The sequence below is a fragment of the Pagrus major genome, chromosome 4 (genome assembly GCF_040436345.1).
Source record: "Pagrus major chromosome 4, Pma_NU_1.0".
NCBI lineage: Eukaryota > Metazoa > Chordata > Actinopteri > Spariformes > Sparidae > Pagrus > Pagrus major.
Genome location: NC_133218.1, coordinates 22,023,439 through 22,049,317, shown reverse-complemented (window position 1 = coordinate 22,049,317; position 25,879 = coordinate 22,023,439). Strand labels below are relative to the sequence as shown.

The following is a 25,879-nucleotide window of genomic DNA, read 5'->3' as shown; positions in this document are numbered from 1 at the left end:
GGCACATTTTTTTTTTTTGTCAGAAACGCGAGCCAGGTCTCTCTGTAGGCACTCAGCTTTTACAGAAAGAGTTTCATTAAATCCACTAAAACTTATGAATGCTTTGCCATGTTTTCAAAAAGCAACCCTTTTGAAGATCCGAAAGGGTTCAGGGTGAGATGTGCCTTAGCGCTGCAGCCAACCTCATGTATTTTTAGAAAGCAGTAGGTGTTTCCACTCCAGGATGGTGTACTGCAACTGTTAACAGTCTTGGAGACTTCACAGACTACACAAGACATCAGATGGAGTGCACTGGCTTCATGTTTGCAAATCTAATATCCGTGAAGATGCCTTTTTCATGCCCTCAGTCCACCCATCTTGCCCGCTTTCCTTCATTCCTCCCAGCCAGTTGGCTTTCATCACTCTTCTTAGTCGTATGCTGGGTATCTTGTTGCCTGAGACATGCCCTCTGAATGTAAGAGCCTTATTGAGTTATTTAATCTTGTCTAATCCCTAAAGAGGCTTGAACAGTTTAAGTGACATAAGTGTGACTTAGTGCTGTTTTCTTTTTTTGCTCTAAATAAGGATGAAAATCATGTTTGCTTGATCCCGAGTTGGAGGGTGCCCTTAAAGACTGGAGGTGATACTGTGTTATGTTTAATCCGTCAGTGCTGTATTATGTCGAATGGCCCAGACTTTTAAGTAGCTGTGGCCAAAGGCATTTGTACTGAGTGTTTTTTATCATACACCCACACTATCACACTGTAGCTACTGCGTCCAAGATCTTAAACTTTTCTTGTAAATTTGCTTATTGTACCCACTCCCGTTTTTCACATTAACAGTGTTTCTGCAAGTCACTGAGGCGATCTTTCAACAGTGGTCTATTACGTCTTGACTGATTGTTCGCTAAGCATAGTTTACAATGATAATGGCAACAGAACCATGAAAGATTTTTAATAATATATCTGAAATGGTTGGTGCTTCATTTCAGACGGAGGAGGATTCTCATTTCAAGCTGCGACTATCAATTTTGATGACTGAATGCAATAAAATGCAACTTCCTAGAGAAAGATAGTTCTGTTGTTGAGTCTCATCCCCAGATACTGACGCTTTGGGTTGGCAGCTTAGGTCGGACGCCAACCCAGAGTTTCAGTATTTAACAACCTGGGGATGAGATTTCACATTAAATTATCTTTCTACAGAAGCTGTAGTTTGTTGCTTTAGGGCTCATGTCCACATAGCATTTTCACATAGCATCGTCCCAAAAACACTGTTTGAAGCTTGAAAGGTGGCAGGGTCCGCCACCTATAAACAAAGCAAAACAGCATGAAATTGTGTTGTCCTTTAAGGTCAGTTTGTTTATTCAGTCATGAAAATGAAGTGAGTTTGTTTACGTAGTTTGTTTATACATAAAAATCAGTCAATGAAGATCTTTCTTGTTTGATTACATTTTCTTCCCCAAAACTACATAGTGCACCTTTAAGTATCTGTTTTTTTCTTTTTAACCTTGTCCACTGAAGCACATATTCATTTAAATCTCCAGATGCTTTTACAGGGACCTAATTAATTGAACACTGCAGTAAAATCGGTCACCAGGGTGGTTACCTCTAATTAATCAGGTCGACAGCATGTAATTTGTCCAACCAACCATTAGTAATACGTCTGCTCCAGGTTTTCCTTCTGAACTAACAGATATGTTTCCAGCGCACAACTATATTTGAATAATTAACTTCCTGTTGTTGATAAATATTATTATCTGTGAGGGATACACTCCACACTCAACAGGCAGTCCACAGGATCCTTTGCTGTGATAAACCTTGATGAGCTGCCCACTAAGACTGTGCAGGCCGACAGGTAATACAGCTCATCAGAGGTCATTATTCAAGCAACCCAGAATGAGTGTCATTCATTGTGTGATTCATCAGTATTATGAGGTGAACAGCTCAGAGGTATTTTCATGTTCCGCTCGAGTGCATTTCCTCCACATGCTATTACTATTATTGCCACAATTCAATTTGGAAATCTCACCCACCTGTGTCTGCACATAGCCATACCATTATCTTTTATCCGTATATTAAGGAGATGAAAGAGAAAGTTCTACCTGCCGACCTCACTTGGAGAATCGGAACCAATGCAAATTGCAAATACAGTAGTTGTGAATGTCCAAGATGTTTAACTGCCTTTTGTCCAGCGCATGATGGGACAGACTGAATTTTAAGGGTCTGCTTTGTCACCAGAATAGCCAGAATTTGAAGGTAGCTCCAAAAACATAGGGGGCAGCATATCACCTGCTCTTTGTTAGCAGTCCATGGCTGTAGCTAGCTACCGTAGCTAATTAGCTAATGGCCCAGTTAGTTAATAAGAGTTTGTCTGGACCGGGACCTTGGATCACAGGGGGTGTCACCACAGGCGACTGGGCCCAGCTCTACTGGATTTGATAGCCTCATATGAGACTGAACACAGTGTCCAAGAGTGACGGAAGTCACTTTGACATTGGGGGATTCAGTACGGAGGTGATTTACAGCAGCTCTGGCAAGGACTATGACATCAGAGACGACAAGAAATAGCAGGTTAGGGATGGGAGATGTGTAAAAAAAAGTGTTTAGAGCCGGAATATTTTCACATCTTACTTTGTGAAATGAGGATTTATTTCGACCAAACCGGAGGTGATGGTGGAAAGACATAAAGACTCTGTTGGTGAGTTTTATTTAACTTATGTTGAGTTTGAATGAAGTCTGTTTTATGATGAGTTAATGAGGCAATCGTTCTTAGTTTGGTAAAAGAGAGAGACTTGAATTCTGACACTGTACAGTTGTATTTTTGTGTATGGTAATGCAACAGGATGGCTATGCGGCAATGTGATTTAATATCGTTTTCTATGGAGAGAGTGAAGAGCATGGTACTGCAATTTTACAGCTCACTTCTCTGCACAAAGCTCAATTTGTTTCAACTTGGGACTTGTATGTTGGTGACTTTTCAATGCACAATGACATGATGGCTGCTTGCTACATAACCTTGAATACTTGAAGTAGGTTTCACACAGGCAAACATATCCCAAATCATCTTTTTCTCCAATGGAAGAAAATTGCTGTTAACTTAATCAAATGCACAAATCACATACAATCTTTGCTTGGCTCTTTGTTTTGTTTTTCAAATTTGCTTGAATTTTGCTGCAACCTGGGGCACTTAAATAACATCAGCCTATGCCATATGTTTTTCTGTGTGCTTTGCAACCCACGTTAGGGCCTGAAAACTCCAGTGGGAAGAAAGAGGTGATGCTTCTGGGAATAGGCTTGAACTTTGCTTTGCGACGCAGTGATCAACACTCTCAGTGTGCTGCTGCTGCTGCTGCTGTTGCAAAAAGACATTTCGGGCTGATAAACATTAACCACAATAAACAGCAGGACTACAGCTATATACTGACACTCCCTAAGGTAACATACATTTTAATGCGTTCTCATTATCCTGGTTGAGAATTGATCTCTGTCCTCCGTGAGGAACTGGAGGCAGCTGCAAATAAGCCCCAGACTCACTTAAAAAAATCATGGAGTTTTGTGGGTTGTGTAAGGGGGAAACTTTATAAACTTTGTGAAACAATGTCTGCGACAAATTCTTAATTATTCCCCCCACTTGTAAATTCAGCAAATGTATACATTCATTTATTTCTCTCTTCAACCAGAATTTCTGTCAGGTTGTCCTGGTTTGTTGCAGAACTGGTGTGGAGACTCTTTGACTAGATAAAATATATGTTTTGTTAACAGATCAGCATTCATCATTCATTTTCCACCTGCATCACTTACATTTTTCACTCAGTTCTGTTAAATAACACAACTTTTGGCACTTTCATGGCACAAAATCGACATTTAATCAGTAACTAGAGCCGTGTCTCTTTCAGCATCTCGCTTGCTCACTCTCTAAATTTGCACAACAGCCTATATTTACTTGGCTAAAAACAAATATCTGTATCAGTGTTATGATGCCGACAGATGCCATCCTGTTGTAGGGATTGTGTTTACACTTGCCTGAGGTCCGAACACAATGCAAGCCAGACTGCCTGCAAATGAGCTCAGGCAGATCTGACCATTAACACGCATTTTCCTTATCCGGATACAGATTGCGACAACACAGATCTACACAAATCATAAGAGTGCCATATCTTTAATTCAAGATGGATCATACAGCCGATTATGTGACAAAGGGGCTTAGGTGTAGTCCATTGTGACACCTAGCTGTGATAGCATTGCAGTATAGTGTATCATAAAGTGCTGTACTGTGTGGTGTGGAAAGAACACCATGAACAGGCAGAGCAAACGTGATTATTTTTTGGCCAAAGCCATCTTTAAACACTAGCTCGTGTTAGCAACTGAGCCAAACATAATCTATTGTGTGCGGCATGGTATTTGCCTTCAACGTGCACTGTTTCTAGAAATAGTGTTTAATTTTAAAATGCCACATTGTGAGCTGTCATACAGATACACGAACACAGCATCATCGCAATAACACATTTACTTGCAGCTCTGTTTGCGTCCATGATTTAGACCTGCTGTTTTCTTGTCTCTCTCAATCATTACACTACCATAAACTATGAGAGACTACAATTTTCTTTCAGTCGTGGGAACTGAATATGATGATACATTTCACACTTAGAAGCCAGGAACTCATTATGACTGAAAGTACAAACATTGTAGCAGGTTATTCTGGACAAAAATGAGAATAACTGCTGTGCATCCTGTGTGTGCAGACAGACAGCAGCCTGATTGACTGGGTTGGCGATTGGTTCATTGTCTGGAGGTGTGGAGTCGAGCGACACTGATCTCATTTGTTGCAGAAGTGTAATTTTAAAATGTTGGATGTGTCATACTGATGGCAGAGGAATAGTGGGGGTGGGCTGCCACTGAAGTGATCTTTAGTCTTTCCTCTTTTTAAGGAGGTAAGTGATTGTAAATTGTTTTCTTTGATGTTGTGGGTAATTAATTTGCTGCATTATACTCCCTTTTATGTTGCAAACTCTTAAGCCTCCTCTGAACCAAGCTGATACAGAATATATATGACACTAAGAGACTGTGAGGAATAAGAGGATATTTCCAACCTTAAAGTTACTTAAAAAAAAGGTGGTTTAGTGGCTCTATAACATAATGCCTTGTGAAAAATTCTATAAATTTAAGCCTGGTAAAGAGGCAGAGGAGGGTTTCATCCTGACTGACTCATCAGGATTTGGTTCTGTAAAATTGTGGCCCTGTAGCACCCTGTAAATAATTAGTCATTATTAAAGGTAGGCCGTTTTAATATTGGAATCGAGCTGGAATCCCTTGTCATAATTAATTCAATGCACTCTCTAATATGTCATATCTAATTCATAAGAGAAGTCAAGCTCTTCCAACTGAGCTCTACTTCGCAACACCCGGGGGGCACGACAATGGTAACCTAATGCACCTTGCCATTAAGTGCATGAAGCTGCTGGATATTAACTATGATTTTCTGTGTTTTTTCAGCGCTGTGGGTCTGTGGACGTCCGTGACGGTTCAGGCACAAGATTAGCTCCACTGAGACAAACAATGGCACTGATATTGGAGATACTGGAGCATAAAAGTACATAATGTCATTATTCTGCCATGCTAATACTGAAACAACACAGCACCTAAAGAGATCATAAATAAAAGCTGTCCAGTTTTTGCAAACCACCGATACTTTGACATTTGTACGTACCATGTTGACATGTTGACATTTCTATACATGTCATGTCACGTTCACATCACGTGTTCATGACCTGACATTCATGTTGGGAGGTGGAGGGAATGGTGATGGAGTTACAGGCAAGAAGGCTGTTAAACCAGTGACCACAGTTGTCGAGACTGCATTTCAACATTTATAAGTGAGGAACCAGTAAATATTTTTGAGGAGGAACCACAGTGTTTCAACTTTTTTGGGTGAGAATTCAATGGATGGTTTTAAGGGGACTACAGCGACAATTTCCAGGCGAGTTTGTGGCAACAAGAACAGACAAACAAACCCTAACCAAGTGGTTTTTGTGCCTAAATCTGACCAGACCATCCATGGGAAAACTGAACCTAAAGAAACGTTAAGTTGCAACATAAGGATATGACAAGTTTTTAACATTCAGCCACTAAATGTGGCATCCCATACCCTCCCTTCCATTTGTTCATGTTACAACACCGCTGTTATTCAAATAAGATGCTGTGCTGTGATTTGGCATCTTATAGGCCTTCAAAGTCATGTATCTCCTCAAACCTCAATGGATCATATTTTATGATCTCACCAACACAGCCTACCCAGTTTTAACTGCAGGGTTGCTTTCAGTCTGAACGCCTCCTAAGTCATATTACACACTCATACATCAAGACTCAAATAGACGGCTCTCCATCACAGTAATTCAACTTTTATTTACTTATTTGAATATTTTCCCCATCACTATGAATAAATATATCTTGTATAATACGTTTGTTTATGTCTGCATTGTTGTGCATGTGTGTGCCTGTGGGTGTGTATAATTACTCAGACATGCAAGGTGACTCAGCAAAGAGCCGCGAGAGATAGCGAGCGATAAAGAGAAAGCGAATAAAGGGAAGAGACAGCAGGACGGGGAGACGGGCCGGAGAAAGATTTGAGGGGAGGGGAAAATAAATGATGACCTAGAAGTCGTGGCAAAAATGAGAATGTGAACGAACCTGACAAATCGTATTGTTTTGTTATTGCACGTTATTAAATGGCAACATTTTTATACTCTTGGTACCTTATTACGTTGTATGTAGAGCGGCTTATACCGACACTGACTGATAAACCTCTAAAAGAAGTCAAACTAAGCTAATGCTAATAGCATATAACTTGATATGATAAAGCTACTTTGTGAAAAACATAAAATTAACTATTTGCATTGTAATGTCGGCGACTGTTAATGAACAAGTAAAAAGGACCATACTGGGGCTTCTCCACTGACACTTAACGCTTTTCCATTACCAGTTCAAGCGCACAGAGTTAAGCCGAGTCACGCCCGGGATGACTCTCTCCGGAGTGGGCCCAAAGCGCACATGCCCCCCATCCAAGCTGGCTGTGGTGCTGTTTTGCGATCAACCCGTGACGACCGCCCTGTCTCCCCCTCAAACAAGTTTGTGTTTCCATTGCCATCAAGACTTTTGTGTGCAAGAGACGTTTTCATAAGTCTCTGTGTGTTCAGCTCGCCGTACTTATGTAACTTCTACCTGAATGTCTTCTCTCCTGTGTCATGTGTAGTCACACATCTGCTTACTACTTATTGCTGATGAAACCCGACATTTCCCAATTTTGCCGCTTCATAATAAAAGCGTTTTTGTGAACAATTTATAGTAAATGAAATTTGTTTAACACAGAATTAGTGAAGCTTTGTTGGCGGCTTTTCTTCGACAACACTGTGGGGAGGAAGAGTATTTACAGCCACTGTGTTGACAACTACACAAGACAAGCCCATCATTAGTTAAAGATGTACAAGCATAGAGGCCTGTTGTTTTGGAAAAGCAAATCCCTGCCGCGTTGGGCTGATGGGACAAGTCAAACCAAGTTCAGCCGTGGCAGCACGCGCATATGGAAAAGCCCCATATGTCTGAAAGATTTGTTCCCTGTGACTTTTCTGATCACTGCAAATCACAAATAATTTACATTACTACAGTTTATTTCCCCTTTGGACCATTTTTTCATTTGGCAATTTGGGTTGATGTAATCAGGTGATCAAACCAGGAACACAAACAATAAGCAAATATTTACATGATGCAAAGATTGATGTTGATTTTGCAGCTTCTTGCATGGAACCGTTTCATTTCAGCCATTAGAGCTCGGCTGAAGGCATCACCACAGTTTTATTTATATAAATATGAAATTATATTATTATTATTATTATTATTATATTTTTGCAAGGAGATTAGAGAGTAAATGCAAAATCAATATTTGATGAAAATATGTTTTGAGGTTTGTTTTTTATTCCTTTCTTGACTTTGGGATAGACAATGTTTGTCCCCCAAGTGTCCGTTCAGTCTGACACCCTACTGGATAAGGTTATACTGTACTTACATATCCCAGCAGAGAGGGCATATATAACCAAGCCTTGATGAAACACTTCTCACTTATTAACTAATGTACAGTGAGCTGTGAGCAAACTAAGGCAATGTCTCAAGTGTCTGAGAGTGTTGAAACCAAGCTATGTGATAAATGAACATGAACATGAAACACAAGTGATTCAAAGGTTTTATCAAGCGAATCTGGATGGATGATGTAACAAGTTGTAACTTGGTTTTCGGGGGAAGAGTGGACCCCCGAAACAAAGGCTACACGAGTCTCATTTAAACACCAACTCTCATACTAGATTTATCTACACCGACTCAGACGTGGTTACATTGTTTTTTGTTTTAACTCCACGTGTGTTTTCATTTGTCAGGTGGCCTGATGGAAGAATATCTGCGTCACTCTGCAACAGACCTTCATGCTGTCTTCTACGCACCTGTCAGCTGTGCAACTAAAGGAAAAGACAACAAACAGCAGCTCATTTTGCCTCTTCACCTTTTGTCTATCTGTCAGTTTATCCTCTATAGTGTTTCCATATGCTTCTTTCCCCCCGTCTACCATATTATGCAGCGCACATCTGCTCCTCTCACACACAGTTTCTCTGTCGCACAGTTGCTCACTCCTTCTCTTCTGCTATTTCTTGCTATTTATTTCTGCCTCTGATTTGTGCTCCTGTGATCCATGTAGCACGCCATTGTTTTATGATTCTGGGCCCCGGTGCCACAACAATCTAGGACAACATCACAAGGAGCAGACAGTGGAATTACAGTGGCATATGTAGATAGAGAGACACAAAGAGATGAGACAGGGGTGAAAAGTGATGTATAGGGAGATTACAACATGAGGGATTTTTCTGGCACAGTTTTAAGAAGATAGGGGACAAACTGTAGTCTGGTGATGCTATCTGAGGTAATCTTCATAATATCTATCTGCTTTCTGTCAGGGAAATTGACTGAGCATTTTTTCCTCTGAGACCCAATAAAGCTTCTCTTCCTCAGGTGCACTTTTTTGGGGACATTATAAACCTGAGAGTAAATTCAGGATTTATATCCGACTGCTTATCCAATTCGTGAGTAGCCCACGTGGTCTCTCGATGGTTCCTCTAAATTATTCAAAGCATTTATTTATAAATAAACACTGACTGGGCCTGTACCCAGCTGTCTGGTTTCCTCTTCTGTTACTCTATAACCTCCAGCAACCAGTCCATCCAAGCAAGTAAACAACCAGAAAACCCACCAATCAGCCCCAGAACTTCCCTCTTTATGTCCTGTTCTCTGTAGCTCTCCATAAATCTGATGCTCTCGCCGTCCTTGTTCAATAGCTCTCTCATACATTTTTTAATAACACTTGCAGCTCGGTAATGTTGGTCGGTCGGTCAGTATGACAGCTGGTCCACCACTTTGCCCTTGAAATATTTGAACAACTACTGGCTGAATTGCCTTGACATTTTGTACATTCATGCTCCCAAGAGGATGAATTCTGATGACTTTCCCTCTGGGGCCACTATGACATTAACATGTATGGCCTGTGGTCTTGAGTCAAAATAACCACTGGATTGCAATTAATGACTTTACTGACTTTTTTGTGGCTTATTTTGTGTTGATTTGGTCGTAGACGTCCTCTCACATTCCTGGATTTCTTGACAATGCAAGGCGGCGTAGTACGTGTGACTATACTTCATGTCCACGTTGTGAACCCGTGCTTGTACTCGTGCAAGCGCAACCGTGCCGTGCCAAAGCAGACCTTTTCCAACCGTGCCAGGGCCAAGAAAGTGTACCGTGCTTGAGCGCGGTACGGAGCGCTCAAACTAGTCAAACAAACTGGACTTGGGGGTCAAACATGCTTGGGCACGGTACAGATTGCACAGTGTGAGTGCGACCTTATTGTTCCCGTCATTATCGCCCCCTGCTGGTACTGCACTTTCGACATTTATTTTCATGCCTAGGTGAGCAACGCCCTTCACCCACGCTGTCGTCTGTTGGATAGCTTTGCCATGAGGCTTGGCGGCAGCATGTGAGCATGTTATCATGAGCATGTTGCACAGGTGGTATAGTTGTAGCCTGTTGGTCTTCTTCTGTATTTCATTTCACTCACAGTCTGCTTCACCATATACTGTAGATTACAGAACACAACATGTTCACAAACAAACCCCACCTTTCATGTTGGATGATGGATGTGAAATGAGCAGACTAGATGGGGGCAAAGAACGCCACTTGGAGACGGATGCCTGAGAGGACTTCCCAAAGTGTATTACTGTGCATACATTGTACCCTGGCATAAAGTATAGTTTTAGTAATCCCATGAACCCCAAAGCAATCATTTCTTCATGCAGAAGCCGAGCAGTGTCAGACCCCTGTTAAACCCTGATCAGGAGAATGGTCACACATCAGTACATGTTGATTCACATGTTGATTGCATGTGCTGCTTCAGACGGACCTCTAACACAGTTTTATCCTCTCTCACTGTGTCTGTCTGAGAGAGGTAAAAATGTCTGGGCTCGGCAGTGCATGACAGCAGAACTATTGCATATTTAGGGTCTCAGCTGGCCCAGCCTTGGGCTTGTTTTCTATATTTTCATACTCTAGATGAATGCAGATATATTGACTCCTCTGTTTCTTCAATCCATCTGTTCTTACTCTCCAAATAACCTCCTCTTTTTTCTCCTCTCCAAAATCCTCAATGGAGTGCCATTGTAGCTCTCCATCCTCCCCCTTTCCCGCCCCTCTCCAACCGTGGCCACTTTCCATCACTATAATTTAAGCATTTTGAATGTATGATGGCTTTAGACATACAGGGAAAATACAAACAATCCATTAAAAGCAGAGGCAGAGGAAATGGAAGGAGAAGGGCCCAGAAGTGAGGCTGGAGCACAAGAACATCAGCTTGACGTTGATACAGAAATTGATGCGGACGTTGTCACACATCATTGCAGACAGAGATGCACGCATATGCATGAGCAAACACCCCCATTTACACAGCGATGGGACCCGCCATTATGCTAACCTGTAAACAACACACATACTCATATTTCACTCATCTCATTCCCCTGCGGAGGGAACACTGTATAGATAGCTGATAACAAGAATATGGCAATTACATTCATCAGTGGCAGCGAGCAGGTGGTGGGTGTTTAGTTGTAATGGAAAATATGGATAGCTTGTATTGGGAGGTTGTGCAGGTCCTACCAGGCTTTTAAAAGCACTTTATATTCTATATGTGTATTTATACTTAACCTTTCTTTCTTTTCTGTGTCTCCTCAAACACAAATCCACTGAATCCACTGTAAGAAAGACAGCACCATCTCACAGTGCTGGCCACACAGACAACAGACAGTAAGAGCTGCCGACCAAGAGTGAGCAGACTACTGATGAGAGACGGGAGGAGAGGATACATATTTGTAGTCAATAAAGGCAACCGAGGGAATACATGGGTCGTACACAAATACAGCATATATCAAAGGAAAAGAGTAATGTGCTGTAAAATCATGAAGGATATGTACCAGAAAACTGAAGCAATAGATGGGAAATTGGTGAGAAAAGTCAATTTCAATGCAACCATGCTGAGCATTGTCTTCAATTAATTCACTGCCTCTGCAACAGCCTGTCCAGTCTGTTCTTCAGGAGCGAGGCTGAGTCACCTCCATGCCCTCGGTGCCTCGGGAGAAGAACGCTGTAGCAAATCTTCAGCTGCTGTTCAGCGGCCCTGAGACGGAAGCAGCGGCCGCACAGTGACCAGGTGCCGAAGGCTTCAGCAGATATCGTCCTTAGGGGCTCCATCCAAGGCAAGCCACCTCATCCAGCAACTCAGACCACTGCTTTCAGCAATTGGGGGAGAAACAGAAGTTGGGATCGCCAGACCTCAGAGCAGAGTGAAACTGGCAGCTGAAGGTTGGCAGAGGGAGGAAGCTCAAACTCTCAGACACTACAGAGTGCTATTGTTTGGAAAAGCAGGGAAGGAAGGTTTTTCCTGACTGTTTCATGAAAGGATGAGGCAGGAAAGGCAAAGAGGAGGGAAGAGGACAAAATTGTAGCAACAGTAGAGTTGAAACAACGTTGCTTAATCAATTGTTGATTGACAGATATTTATCTGTAACAATTGTGAAGTACATGTTGATTGCACAATTATTGCAACAACTATAGAACAATGGCACCTTCAGCATTGAGATTGGTTCCCTATAAACTTTCAAGCTTTTCCTTTTGCCGCCAAGCATGAAATCTCCTGGAAAAATGAAGAGGGGGGTACAGATGGAAGCTTTTGCAAGTCTTTTATGATAACCCGCCCAATTAAATTCAAAGTAGCCAACGTGCCATCACAGCCAATAGACCAACTCTACAATTCCCAAAGTCCTGTCACTAACATCGCTTTAAAGGCCAAATATCCTCTGAATCCAAATTCTCCAGCTTCTCAAATTTGAGGATTTATATATTGCTGTAAATTAACAAACAAGCACACATTTTACAAACTAAACAATTCATCCATTCATCAAAAAATAAGCTATAAATTAGCTGATAGTTACAGCCCATGTGTGACAAATATACTGTACATTTAACATATTAGTCTGAAAGTACACTGACTGAGAAGTTATTGACCCCTGTAGCTGGAGGCCAGAACAAACAGCACATAATGATTTAGGTGATGACGTGACTCGGTCTGACTCTCTTGATAACTGGATTCTGCAGCTAATCAAGCAACTGCATGACCTGTACCTCAACCCAGATTTCACAGAAACTGATTCTGGTGAATAATGTAAGACAAACAATTTGACATTGTACCCAGAACAGCTGAACCTGAAGACCTTCAACAAGCCAGAGGTACATTTATCCAGACAGGTGTAGGAGAGGTTGATATTGAAGTTTCATCCGTGGAGAATACTTGTCAATCATTTACTGTGCACTCTGACATACCCTTTAAAAACAAATATATGCTGAGTGCCCTCAGAACGCAATAAGTGAAAGCTTGAAAAATAATTGAAACATGGGAATTTGTTGGGAGCAGGCCAGAGCGGGCAGTGTGGCAAATGTGTGTCCATCAAGGTGGACTGCAGCAGGTAAACACAGCAGGCCTCCCCACAGGGTCCGCACCTCCTGAGCGTGACAGGCCTCCAGGGCTTCCTGGACTCCACATGCTATCTGGACACAAACGCCTAGCTCTACCCCTGGCCAATGCTTAGGTTAGGATGTCTGATGTGCATCAAACAAAGTATAAACTTAATTAACTGTGAACTAAACATTTGTGCAACATTTAATAGTCTCTGAGAGCTTCTTTGCATCAGCTTATTTAATTATATTGCCTCTCTACTACCTGTAATGAATAATTTACCAGTCGAACGTAAATGTTTGTGCCGGGAACAGGAATCCAAAACTGGATCAAATGAAAGTGCAGTGTATCAGTCGGGCATCAGGGTTCGTTAAAATTCAAATGCATTACCATAACATTTCAAAGTGATACAATAAAGAAAACTGGAGGATGGATGGAGAGAGTTAGTGGAAGAAGATGAGGGTTGGTAAAGTAGCAGAGCATTGAAAAGGAGAGGAAACAGAACAAAGGAAGACAGAAGAAATGAGGGGTTGGGGGTGCGATAGTGACAGCAATGCAGCCTTTGAGATCATTGACGCTCCCTCATCAAGACTTACACGTCCAAGTCTGTGTTTGTATGTGCCTGTGCATGTACGTGCTGACACTATTCTCTGTCAGTCCTGTATTGGCAGGAAGATCCTGTCTGTGCGTAGCTCTGTCTCACCATCTGTTCCTGGCTAGACTGCTGATATCTGTTCTTATAATATCCTGTTCGCCTCTCTCAGTCGAGGTGTGGTGCACATGTCTTGTATCTGTATTATTTCCTATTCTTATTTTCCACTCTTTTTCATCCATCCATCCGTCCATCCATCCATCCATCCACTGGCCAGGATAAAATATTGGCTGTGTTTGTAGAGATAGAACTGGGTGTTTTTAAGGAGACTTTGGGACAGATGTGTCTGATGCAACCAAAACAGGTATTTTAAGCCAAACCATGATGTTTTCCTAACCATAACCAAGTGGTTTTTATGCCTAAACTGAACCAGAGCATGAGCACAGTGTTGTGACAAGAGAGACATAGAAAACTGAGCCTTGCAGAAACGTGCTTGGCTAATATTTATTCTGGCGGTTGGGTTTCCATCCATCCACTCATCTATCCATCCATCCTTGCAGCCGTACAGCTCAGTACACCACTTAAACTATTAATTTTTGTGTCCTGTTCAATAATATGGAGGGAGCCAAGTTGCACCCTTACTCTTGATGCGACACTGCTCCCTCTTTTAAGCAATCATTCTGGGCAGGAGTACAAACCACAAATAGCCCTCTGCCTTACTCATCCTGAGAGATTTTCAGAGTCACACAAGGCCACTGTGGGTTGAGACAGGAGTCCCAAAAATTTCTGTCTAACCTCTCCCACATATCTATCAAAATAATCACCATTTTTAGGTACTGACAGCAGGTTTCCTGGCAGGTTTTGTTCCGCCAGTAGCTCAGAGGTCAACTCTGAATGCCAATCAGATGGCCTGTAAGAAGCGTGCCCTGATCCAAGACGCCTTACTGTTCATTCAGCTGTTAGAAAAGCAGGATGGGTATCCGAGTGCCAGAGAGGCCAAAAAGAAATGTCTTCAACCCAAAGCTAGTCAACTGGCAGTGTTCGCTGGTAACGTCTTTGTAACCCACCGCCCAACTGGAAAGTTGATATTGGACATGTCTACTTAAACTGTACGGTAAAACATTTAACATTAAGCCTTATTACTTTTAATGATGGTTTTATTCACCCAGTGCCAATGTATTGGAAAGTTCTTACTTTCTACAAATAACATTTGCAGAGGTTTGGTTAGAGATGGCCAACATAAACATTTGGTTAAGGTTAGAAAAGCTTACAGTTACAGTTTAAGGGTAACTCCACCAATTTTACTCCCGAAAGCTCCTGTTAGTAAGATAGTTGTTTTCAAGTCTCATTCCCAACTCGTCAAATACTGATGCTTTCGGATGGCAGCCAACCTGATCAACAATCCCAAAGCGTCTGTATTTTATGACTTGGAAAACCCAAAGCGTCAGTATTACTATCCTACTAACAGGAGCTTTAAAGGCCAGAACAAACAGCACAAAATGGGGAGTGATTTAAGTTGATGACGTGACTCGGTCTGACTCTCTTGATAACTTGATTCAGCAGCTAATCAAGCAAGTTCTTGCAACTGCATGACCGGTACCTCACCCCAGATTTAAAAGAAACTGATTCTGGTGAATAATGTAAGACAAAATTTTGACATTGTACCCAGAACAGCTGAACCTGAAGAAGCAAGGACCTTCGACAGCCCAGCGAGTGGTGCATTTATCCAGACAGCTGTAAGACAGTTTGATGTTGAAGGTTCATCCATGGAGACTACTTGTCACTCATTTACTGTGCACTCTGAAATACCTTTTAAAGCATATACGCGCATATACTCACTGAGTGTCCTCAGACCTCAATAAGTGAAAGCTTGCAATAAAACTGAAACATGGGGATTTGTTGGGAGCGGGCCAGAGCCGGCAGTGTGGTGAGTGTGTTCCTGCAATGTCATTGACTGTCAGCACTGGATGTACATCATGAGGTACGGCACCATCCAATGCATGTAGTGGTTTGGATTTTTGGTTTATCATTTCCTGTTTTATTTTGTAGATTTTATCCTCATGTGTCATGTGTGTTCCTGCCCTTTATTCTGCTCACTGGGTTCCATTAGTTATCAGCCCCAGTGTTTTTAAGTCTGTGTTTTTCTACACTCTTCGTCTGTTTGCGTGCATCACCTGCATTTCTGTGTCAGGTCCCTGGTCCTTGTGTGTCCTCATGTTGTTCCCCATGGCTTTATGGTTTGTCCTCCATTTTTGTATTACTCTTTTGTTTTCTTGGATTCTTTTTGTTGCCTGCATATTTGATTTTTGACTTCAGCTTTTATATTAAACCTCACTTTATGTTTTTCTGTCTCTGTGTATCTTGGATGGGCCTCTGCATTACAACCTTGTGGCTGACAAAGGAAAAGAGGTGGTTTGTGCAGCCTCAGCCCTGCAGGGGCTTTATAGACATAATGACTTAGATGGAACATGGACATACTCATAAAAGTATATATAAATAGGAGGCATTTAGTTTTCTAGATTTAAAGCCAGTGCAATCAATAGAAACCTGAACCTTGTAAGTCGAGCGCAAGTATATTATATTTATATCTTTTTGTCTGTAATCTCTGGTGTATTGTCCTTGTGTTGTTTATTTGTGTTGTTTGTATTTGGTCTGATTCTTTTCTTTTTTCTTTGCAAAAATGGTTTTTTTTAAAAGAAGAAGTGGAAACTAGCAACAGGCAAGAAGCATAGAGAGAACTGGCAACTCCAAATTCAGGGGTAAATAAAAATAACCATAGAGCAAACAATCACAGGAACATCATTTTCACGTGCTTTGACAGTACACAGATGTCTCGTTATATGAAGTGAAGACAGAACATGTGAAGATTCAACATTGTCTTGTTGTTTGCGTCACGCTTGAGATGATGCTCAAGTAAATCTGTCATGTATGTTAATTCTACACATCCTTCTGTCTCTTATCGAGACATCAGCCTGTTCAGACTGGAAGAGATTATATTTAGTTGAACAAAGATATTCAGATGTACTGTTATTGTTATGAGCATTTTACTAAGAGAACATCTTCTTCAAATCCTTGAACATAAATCAGTATATAAAAAAAAGATCCAAAATGTTTCTTTCCTCTGTTTTTGCTCTTTACTGTCTCTATGTACAGTATCAGGAGACCAGTGTTGCTTTGATGAGTTCACTGATTAAAAGGCATAGTGTATGTCTCTTTCTCTCTTTTGCTTCCTCTTCAAAAGTACTCACTACTCAGAGGCATAACATAGATATTCGCTCAAAATCTAGACAGCTTCCCTCTCTTCCTCTCTGCCTCTATCTCCAATTATCTATTTCTGTCTTTCTCAACCAGCCCCCTATATCTGCCAGTAACATTTTCAGCCCACACTGCTGGTACAGCGGTAGGCTACTTTCTTGATGCAACCTCATCCAGATTCCAAAATCTTCTCCGTCGTCTCTGGTTGTCTGTTGTGCCTGTTCTCAGCTGCTTATCAATAATTGCGAGGCAAAAGTAAAAAGGAAAAACACAGACGTGATGGCACACAGGGTCAAGTAGGAGGAGAGGCAGAAGCAAAGCGCATGCAGAGAACAATTAGGGTGCTGTCTTTGGCATGGGCATGCTGCTGTGAAGAGTTATGTAAGAGCGCAGGGGAGTTTAACACGAAAAAACACCAAATGTAATACACACACGAACACAGCACACAAACACACACATACACTAAATCTTGGAATGTGTTTGTCTTTCCCAAAACAGATTTAGGTTGGGGATGTAAATAATAATACATGATTGAGAAATCATCAGAAAATGAACAGATATGAACAGAAAACTTTTGGATGAACTCAAGTTAGGGACGGTCTCAAAAATGTTTTAAAAATGGTCAAAAAGGTTTTCAGACAAAACAGCTTCAGTTTCATGGACGTCCATACAAGTCCTGCAAATTAAAGGACAAAATATGTTGTATTGTTACGACCCAGCTCTCTAGGGGAAGCAATATAAAACCAGAAGGATTTGTTAAAATAAAGTTCTTTATTTGTTGGACTGGTCAAGGTAAAGGTTAGATTTACAAATAACAAAAAAGGAAGCGAACCAGAAAGGACCAAAAGGACCCAAGGGTGCTACTTAAATCAAACAAATAAAAACAACTAATTGAGGACTCCTAACAAGGTCTGCCTGACTCTAAATAAAAGAAACAATGAATGTGTCAGGCCTGTCCAAAACCAAAAGCTTTTTCAACAGCTCTCTGCTCCTAGTGCTTCTAAACATATACATGTCTGAGTGTTCAGATTTAACTCATCGAATTCAGACAGATCTAGAGACATGGTGCTGAGTATCTCACATCAAAACACTGATAGCCAAGCAGCTATTTTGCAGAGAACATATTGCATCATCTTGAACGGAGAACTGGACTGGGTGCCTCTACAAAAAGAGACCTCAGGTTAGCAGCAGGGAAGTGAAATGGACGGCATCAGAACCAATCTAACATGATGACCACATATTCTACCTCACACATGCAAAACACTGGAAAGGATTGACACATGGATCGGGCACCAGCAGAGGTTGTAACGCCCCTCACCTTAACAGACAAACCGATCACAAATCATACAAACTGACAAATCTAAACTCAAGACAGGGCACCTGCAAACACATTTTCCAAACTTTGCACGGCCAAAGACCACCACATAAATCATCAAAGCCACATTTCTGGTCAGAAGGAGAAACACACCTACATTATGAAGAGACTTGGATATCAACAGGTTTTTTTTTTTTTACATTAAACAGAATATGCATGGCTGCATGTAAACAGGAATATTAATGAAATAGCCATTTTCATTTACCATGTAAACAGCGGAGTCGGAATGTTGTCTTTTTCGGAGTCAGGGCAAAAAAATCTGAATATTGTGTGCATGTGAACAGCCAGTGTAAGACGATAGCCGACAAAGGATTATATTTGTACGCACATATTTGAAGCAATCCATACCGTAAATGTCTAACAGTGTCTTCCAATACAAGTCCGTCAACTTCCGGTATGAATATAAACACGGATATTTCTGTGACATAAACAAACACAGATACAGATAACTCTGCGCACATTTTCCGGTGTGAAGCATTCATCAGAGAAAAAGCGTTTTGTTTTGTGATTCTCTCATCTCACATGGTTCGCCATGAGAGAAATCGATGTGACAGTTTTCTGAAACACTGAAGAATTTATTTGTCTAGCCCTGCTCACCACACACAAACCCATCTCTGTCCCTCTCCGTGACACATTGTGTCTTTGTATCGGCCCCCTCCTGTCTGACTTTTCTATTCAGTTATCATTTTGATGTGATCCTCTATCATACTCCTCCTTGGTTGTAAATATGTGCGCAGCTAAGTAGAACAGAGCAATATTTCCCCTTTCATGGCCCCACAGTCTTGTCCCATGAGTGTGTAAATCTAAGTGGCATGCTTCCCAACAGTGTGTCTCAGAGTTAAACTGTGAATGTACATACCTTTGTTTCAGACTCTGTTAATTACTCTTCGGTCTCTCTCTTCTCTCTCGCAGCTCGTCTCAAACCACTAATAAGATTCCAGCCCATTAGTTTTGAACCATAACATTAATTAAAGGTTTTCCTCTGAATCTGAATGCGACTAATATTACGCAATTATCTCTGACCGTTGATGTGCCAGATTAATAATGATTCTCTTTTGCACCTTGCATCGCGGCCTACTTGACACCTGACATTTACACCTGGCCTGCTCTGGAAAGATTACAACAACACTCCAATAAAGACCCAGACAAACCAACTACAGAATACCACAGCACTACCACATAAATCTCTGCTTATGATCCATGATGTAGTCATTCCTCTCACTCATCATAAATCTTTCTGGAGAAAGACTCTTTGCTCTTCTAAAGAAATACATAATAACATTGTGTCGATTTCAGTGTGTATTCTATTCTTACCGCACAGCCGAGAGCAGCCTGATAAATAGTTGTGAAGGCAATCTCCTTAGACACTACAGACTTGCAATGAATCGCCCATTCACTTTTGGATTTTAAACATTGAAAGTAAATCTGTCTCGGGATTGACACTTCTAGCATGAGAATAACAGAATGAGAAGCTGCCACGGCATCACATTTTTCATCCTGACAAAATTAAAGGCTACAGCATTCATATTGTTAATGATATTACAGTGTCATAACTGTCAAATATATAATTATAAAAATAAGCAGGAAGCAAAAGGAAGCAGAATAAAGTGTTATCAGGCTGTCATCCTTCCACAGAATTAACACATAAAGACAGGCAGCTATTTTCTTGTATTCACACCTGCTGGCAATTAAGAATCTACAATTAAACTCTCCTGCACCTACAAGATGCATGTTACAAGCCATTCCTACACCAGCTATTGTGTTATGTATACTACATTTTCTCAAAGCAGTGTTGGTACTCGGAATCGGCGGTTGCCCTGAGATTAGATATTAAAACTGATACCAGGAGGGATAAACTTGGCGTGATGCATCATCATTCTTGCTGCGGGGTACTAATGCTTTTCTCGGCACCATGTGCCGTTCATTATACAGCAAACAGCGACACCCAAGCGAAGTGATCCTGCTGCATGAGCCTCGGGCATTAAAGGAGCTACACGCAAGAATTCTAGTTTAAACATTCACAAATGATCTATTATTATCAACACAATGTGTCCTGTCTCGTAACAACACTTTGTAACTCAAGAGGCAATATTTATTCTAGTGTCTAGTCTGTCCTTCGTCTTTATATGACAGAATAAGAAAGTAGCGCTGTCCTGAGAGTAGAAGCAAAACAAAGTTTTGTGTTGCTGGGATGAAAGTGGTGAAATCTGATGCTGATCCCCCAGTGATTTTTCTAAACTAGTAGCTAAGCTTTGATTTTATTCCCCTAGCACGAAGGCCTGCCCTGCTCTGCCTCTGATTAGCTAGTGTTTATTGCCTTCAAAGGTTTGGTTGGTGTTGGTTAGCTCAGCCAATAAGAGGCAGAGTGGGGGCATGTCTTCATGGAATACACGTGGGATCAAAATGTCAAGGGAGCAAACAGCTGTTAATGCTAAAGTTGGCTATTCAGCGATCACTTACAAAGGTAGCTAATTATCTAACATTACTCATTATGTTAATGTGTTTGCTAGTCAGCATTTTGTTGAAAGAAAGACCTCTTGATTTCATTTTTATCTTAATGTTCAGGGTGGACACCCCAACTTTCTGAGTGAAAATGCTGCCCCAGTTTGTTTGGAGTATGAATTTGTCAGGTGGCCAATTCTTACACAGGCTATAGCACCTTTAAAGGAAAACTTGGTTTCAAAGCACATGATAACAAACACAATGCTGCTCAGGCATATTGATTACTCTTTATTCTCAATTTTGCACTTCACAGTAGATACATTTTGTACGAGAGTTAAATCTGCAGCTCATTTCTGCCAACAGGAACAAAAAAAAAACCAAGATGATTTAACTCACCAGCTTAAATGTAAATGAACACACGTATCTAACTATTCTCTGGGGTATCACATCGAGTTTGATTGACAGCATCCTGTTTAGCTTAGATCACGAGCTAACGATGGCTGAAATGGATTTACACTGGTGTGTTTATGCTCCTGCAGAGTCACATTTCCAAAGGCTGTGGGAAGGATCACTTTTGTTTTTCAACATAACTTAAAATCACTTTTGTTCTTCTAAAAATTAAGAAATAGATTTTCTCCTCAATATCTTCTCTTAGACTATCCAGGGTAACGCAACATGACAATTAAAGCTGGAGGCTGAGCTATAAATTTTGGGGTAACGAATCTGAGCTGTGGCTCTGATTCATTTTGACACAGTAGATAGCCGTGAAGCTTAAAACACCATCTGTTTCAGTGGAGGGTTTAAGTGTTAATACAGGCTATAGCCTTACAGAACTTCAGGCATCTTTAATATGTCACATACAGTAAGTTACACTGCTAGAAAAGCTGCGTCAGAGTGACACTCATCGTTTAAAGATGGATAAAAAGAGTCAGCTTGCTTCTTCTTCTTCTTCTTGGCCTAAAGTGTTTCACCACAGCTGTTTGTTTTTGTTTCATCAGTCCGAAGGAGGATCTTTACTTGATGATATGAACATACTTGCACGTGAGGTTTACCAGAGTCTTATAAACTAGCTGTTTAAATGTGAAATCATTTGTAAATCATAAAAATATCAACATCAGCACTTTTCAATATTATGCATTTTAAATATTTAGCCAGTCCTATATGTTTTATTGAAACAGTACGGTATGTTTTTCTCTTCTGCTGGGGTTGACTAAAGGTATTGAATTCAACTGAATAAACTTAATAAAGGTATATTTCCTTAAAGGGGCACTGGGGAGAAGAAATTCAAACCCAGAATTTTAGCATTTACAATATTAATGAGTTAATAATACAATCTCAGAAATATACATTTTTTTTCTTTTGCTGTTCTCAGAGAAAAATAAGGCCCCCGGAACACTGTTTGAAGCTAGAAAGGTGGCGGGGTCCGCCACATATAAACAAAGTAAAACAGTTTGAAATGATGTTGTCCTTTAAGGTCAGTTTGTTTATTCACTTTATTCAGTCATGAAAACAAAGAGAGTTTGTTTAGGCATAATAAAAAAAATCAGTCGATAAAGATCTTTCTCTTCTGATTAAAATGTCTTCCCCGAAGCTACAGTGCACCTTTAAATGTCTATTAGTAATCTAATTGCCTGCTGTAATACTCTCTGTGTATTTACTCTCATTATTATTATCAATAGTAGTAGCAATGTGGTCAAAATTGCTTCAGCTGCATTTATAGAAAACTTTTGCATTAGTATTTTTTTAAATAAAGCTTCTGTCCTTCAGCACGGCTGTTACATTTCACCTTTTCACTGATGCTTTTTGACTTGCACACCTCTCTCTCACACATTCCCTCTTACATTCACACACACTCTCTCTCTTTCTGTCTCTCTCTCTCTCTCTGACACACACACACACTCTCTCTCTGTCTATCTCCCTCTCTCCGAAACACACACACACACATGCCTGTCATGTAATCATGGAATCACTTCTAGTTGCAGATGGTGACTCATCTTTTGTCCCTGGTGAAACCATATCCGGCAACGAGGTCGTAAGATATTTTGGATGGGGGGCACCGCAGTGTGCCACTGTGCACGGCTCCACTCACCACATGGGGAACTCCTCGCTAAACAGCATGCTTTACAGCTGGTAAAAACAAAGATATTAACCGCCTATAAAGCTTGACAGCTGCCCATAAAAAAAATGAAAAGTTGTATTCCCTTGCCAGCAATATTACATCATTATCTGCAAGCTGCTAAGATTTGAAGAAAGGAGAGTTTACATAGAGATTTATAACACTTACAGTGTGGAATTCTGCTGATATCTCACTTATCTTACATTTGCATGTACAGTTGAAGAGGTTTTAAACATGACATGCGATAAACTGGTGAATCTCACACAAGTCTGCAGGTGAAACAGTGCAAATGATGGTCATGCTGCATGTCAGTCATTAAAATGATGCTTGACTTACTCCATGTGGGTGTGGTGGACACGAGACAAGTCCTATTGGTGTTTACTTAATGCATAATTAGACAGGAGCTGCGTCATGTCGACAGACATTCAGAGGCGAATCTCCTTCAGCATCAGGTGTTAGTCAGTGACCTCGACCTCGGTCCAAAGATTGGGAGTAAAAATACCCAGTATGGCTCTGTCTGGCAGAGGCATCATCATTACTTATCCTGATGGGAGGCTCGTGTCATTACACACCGTCTGCTCTCTAATTCTCCCCTCCGACCACAACGGAGGACACTCACACACACGCACACACACACACACACACATCCAGGGCGACTCAATCACAGACAACAATACAAACACACGCACCTCGCAGCTGCACAAACACGGCGGGCTGCTCGAGGATGGATGACCTTGTGCGTTTTATGCTCAGGTCACCTCGTGCGAGAGCGAGCGGATCGAGCACAACAAGTGCCCAAGTGTGTGTGTGTGTCTGTCTCACAGACAGTCACCACATTGCCACCTTGGGTGTACCATCCCTTCTCACTGCCGCCGAGCGAGGCAGACAAGAGGCACCACAGCAGCTTGTTGGAATGACCCCCAGCATCATTACTTGACATCAACGTGACAAACTCAAGGGCATCTGGCAACCAACGCGAGAGCTTTTGAACTATACACACAGTCTGGATTGAAAGCATCCACTGATGGCCGCTGAAATCTTTTGCTCACCTTTGCTGTTGTCTTCTTCTCTGTTCAGATGCATGACTCTTCTTACCGTGTACTCATTTAGGCTGTCTTGTTCTTGCAGCAAAAAAAAAGAAGAAAGAAGCTGTGCTCTTTTCCAAAGAGTTCTCAAGATAAACTCCACTTCCAATTACGGATCTGTGGTCCTTTCGCCCGCTTATTGTCTTGTTCGGCTGGCACGCATGGACGCGCCTGCACTTGTGCGTCCTCCTCCCCTTGTTGTGCCGGAGGAGCAGGTAGTCTAGGTGATGTTGGAAGTCTGCGTGTATTTTGGCTCTCTCACTTTCTCCCTCTGTCTCTCCCAGTCTCTCTTTTCTTTTTTTCCCTCCCCTCAGCCCAGAGTCGCTCAAAGGGATGGTGGTGGCGGAGGTTTTAGGGAGGAGACGGCAGGCAGACGGGCGGGGTGACGTGAAGTAAGTCGGTAGGAGGTCGTCTACTCAGCTGAGGCGAGGAATCCGTGCGCCCTCAGTGCTGTTGACCGTTTCATCAGAGGTTCCCGTGTCCAACAACACAACACAGCGAGGTTGTTTTTTTTTTTTATCCCACTTCCAAACTACACACTGATGAGCAGCTCATTATGATATTTGAAAGGGGGGGAGGGATGTATTTTTATTCATTATCGCTCATATTTGCAATGAGAAAAACGCCCATGTGACCATGAAACACAGCTTTCAGCCATATATTTTGATAATAGTGTTAATTATGACACACAGCCGATTCCATTCATGTACACACAGTGTAGTATAGAAGCCTGCCGCTGCTCTGTGACATGAAAATGAAAAAGCGCATGTGAAAACAGAAGTAAAGAGAAATTGCTGGTAATGTGACCAGCAATGCCATCTACTTAATGTTTCAACACTGAATCAAACATCACTGATCATCATTACCATGCTCGTTTCAATATGGAATCAATAATCAGTGGGATTCATCTGAAAACACCTCTGCGCACATTACGCACGACCTGCCCAACTTGTAGCGCACGTTTCCAACTGTCGCTCACGTGTTGAGCCTCTCGTTAAGCTTTTCATCAGTGTCAATGTCATGAGCAGCCAGTGTGCTTTCATTACGACCATCATGCCATTACAGCCAATAGGCCCATACAGTCGATAAGGCGCATTTACTCACCATTCACGTCCGCCCGGAGCCACGCGTGCAGCACGGCTCACTGGCGGTCTCTAGTGTTGCACATCCATCAGTGGCAGTCATCAGGAGGCTGCTGGGGAGATCATTGCTCTCATAAGATATAACAAGCGGGTGATGTATATAAGATACACCATGAAGGGTCAAAGTTAGGGGTCATTGTGAACAGGCCTACTTTTCAAAACTGTTCAAAGGAGGAGTTTATCACATTTGACCAACATTACTGATCTTGAAATGTATGTAGTGGAAGGAAAATGGCATCATGTCATCAAAAAAAATGAACAACAAACTCTAAATATATAAATGATGACGAGTATAGAAGCTTTTATCTCAGGAGATCTGAGAATGACAAGGAAGTACTTTAAAAATTCATTGCTTGATTTTTTTTGTATTTACAGGAAAAGTTCACCCAAAAAGGAAAATTCAGTCATTAGTGTTGCACACACTTCACAGTGCTAACGCTTTCAGCTTAGCTGCTACGGGGAAGATGTTAGCTTGAAAAGGTGTGTAAGAAACTTGGACGAGCTCTATGGAGACATTCTATGTTTTGTTTTGTTTTTTTCTGTTGTTTATTTACATTTTAAAATAAGTCCCCAGCTACTTCAGTTGTTAAGGAGAATGCCATAATACTGATTTGCTGTGAAGCTCCAGAAATGTTTTGTGGACTTGACTTTCCATCAGCGTGGGTTTGAGTAAATAATGATTGAATTTTCATTTTTGGGTGAACTTATCCTTTAAACCAAAGTTTTCTTCAGGATAGCATCATATATTGTTTGGCATCTAGCTCTTGTGTGCAGTTGAACAAGAACAAAAGTACAGAACTAAAGAAC

At 41.3% G+C, this 25,879-nt stretch overlaps 1 protein-coding gene across 1 annotated transcript in view; it reads right to left on the bottom strand.

Annotated features, from left to right (window-relative positions):
* The window catches only part of syt7b (synaptotagmin VIIb), a 108,083-nt gene extending 84,155 nt beyond the window's left edge, over positions 1-23,928 (bottom strand). Inside the window, exons 1-2 of the mRNA XM_073463844.1 lie at positions 23,895-23,928; positions 23,668-23,808 (exon numbers count right to left, since the gene is read on the bottom strand). Of these exons, the coding sequence (XP_073319945.1) occupies positions 23,668-23,808; positions 23,895-23,928 (175 nt within the window). The remainder of the gene's footprint in view (positions 1-23,667; positions 23,809-23,894) is intronic.
* Between the last annotated feature and the right edge of the window lie 1,951 nt (positions 23,929-25,879).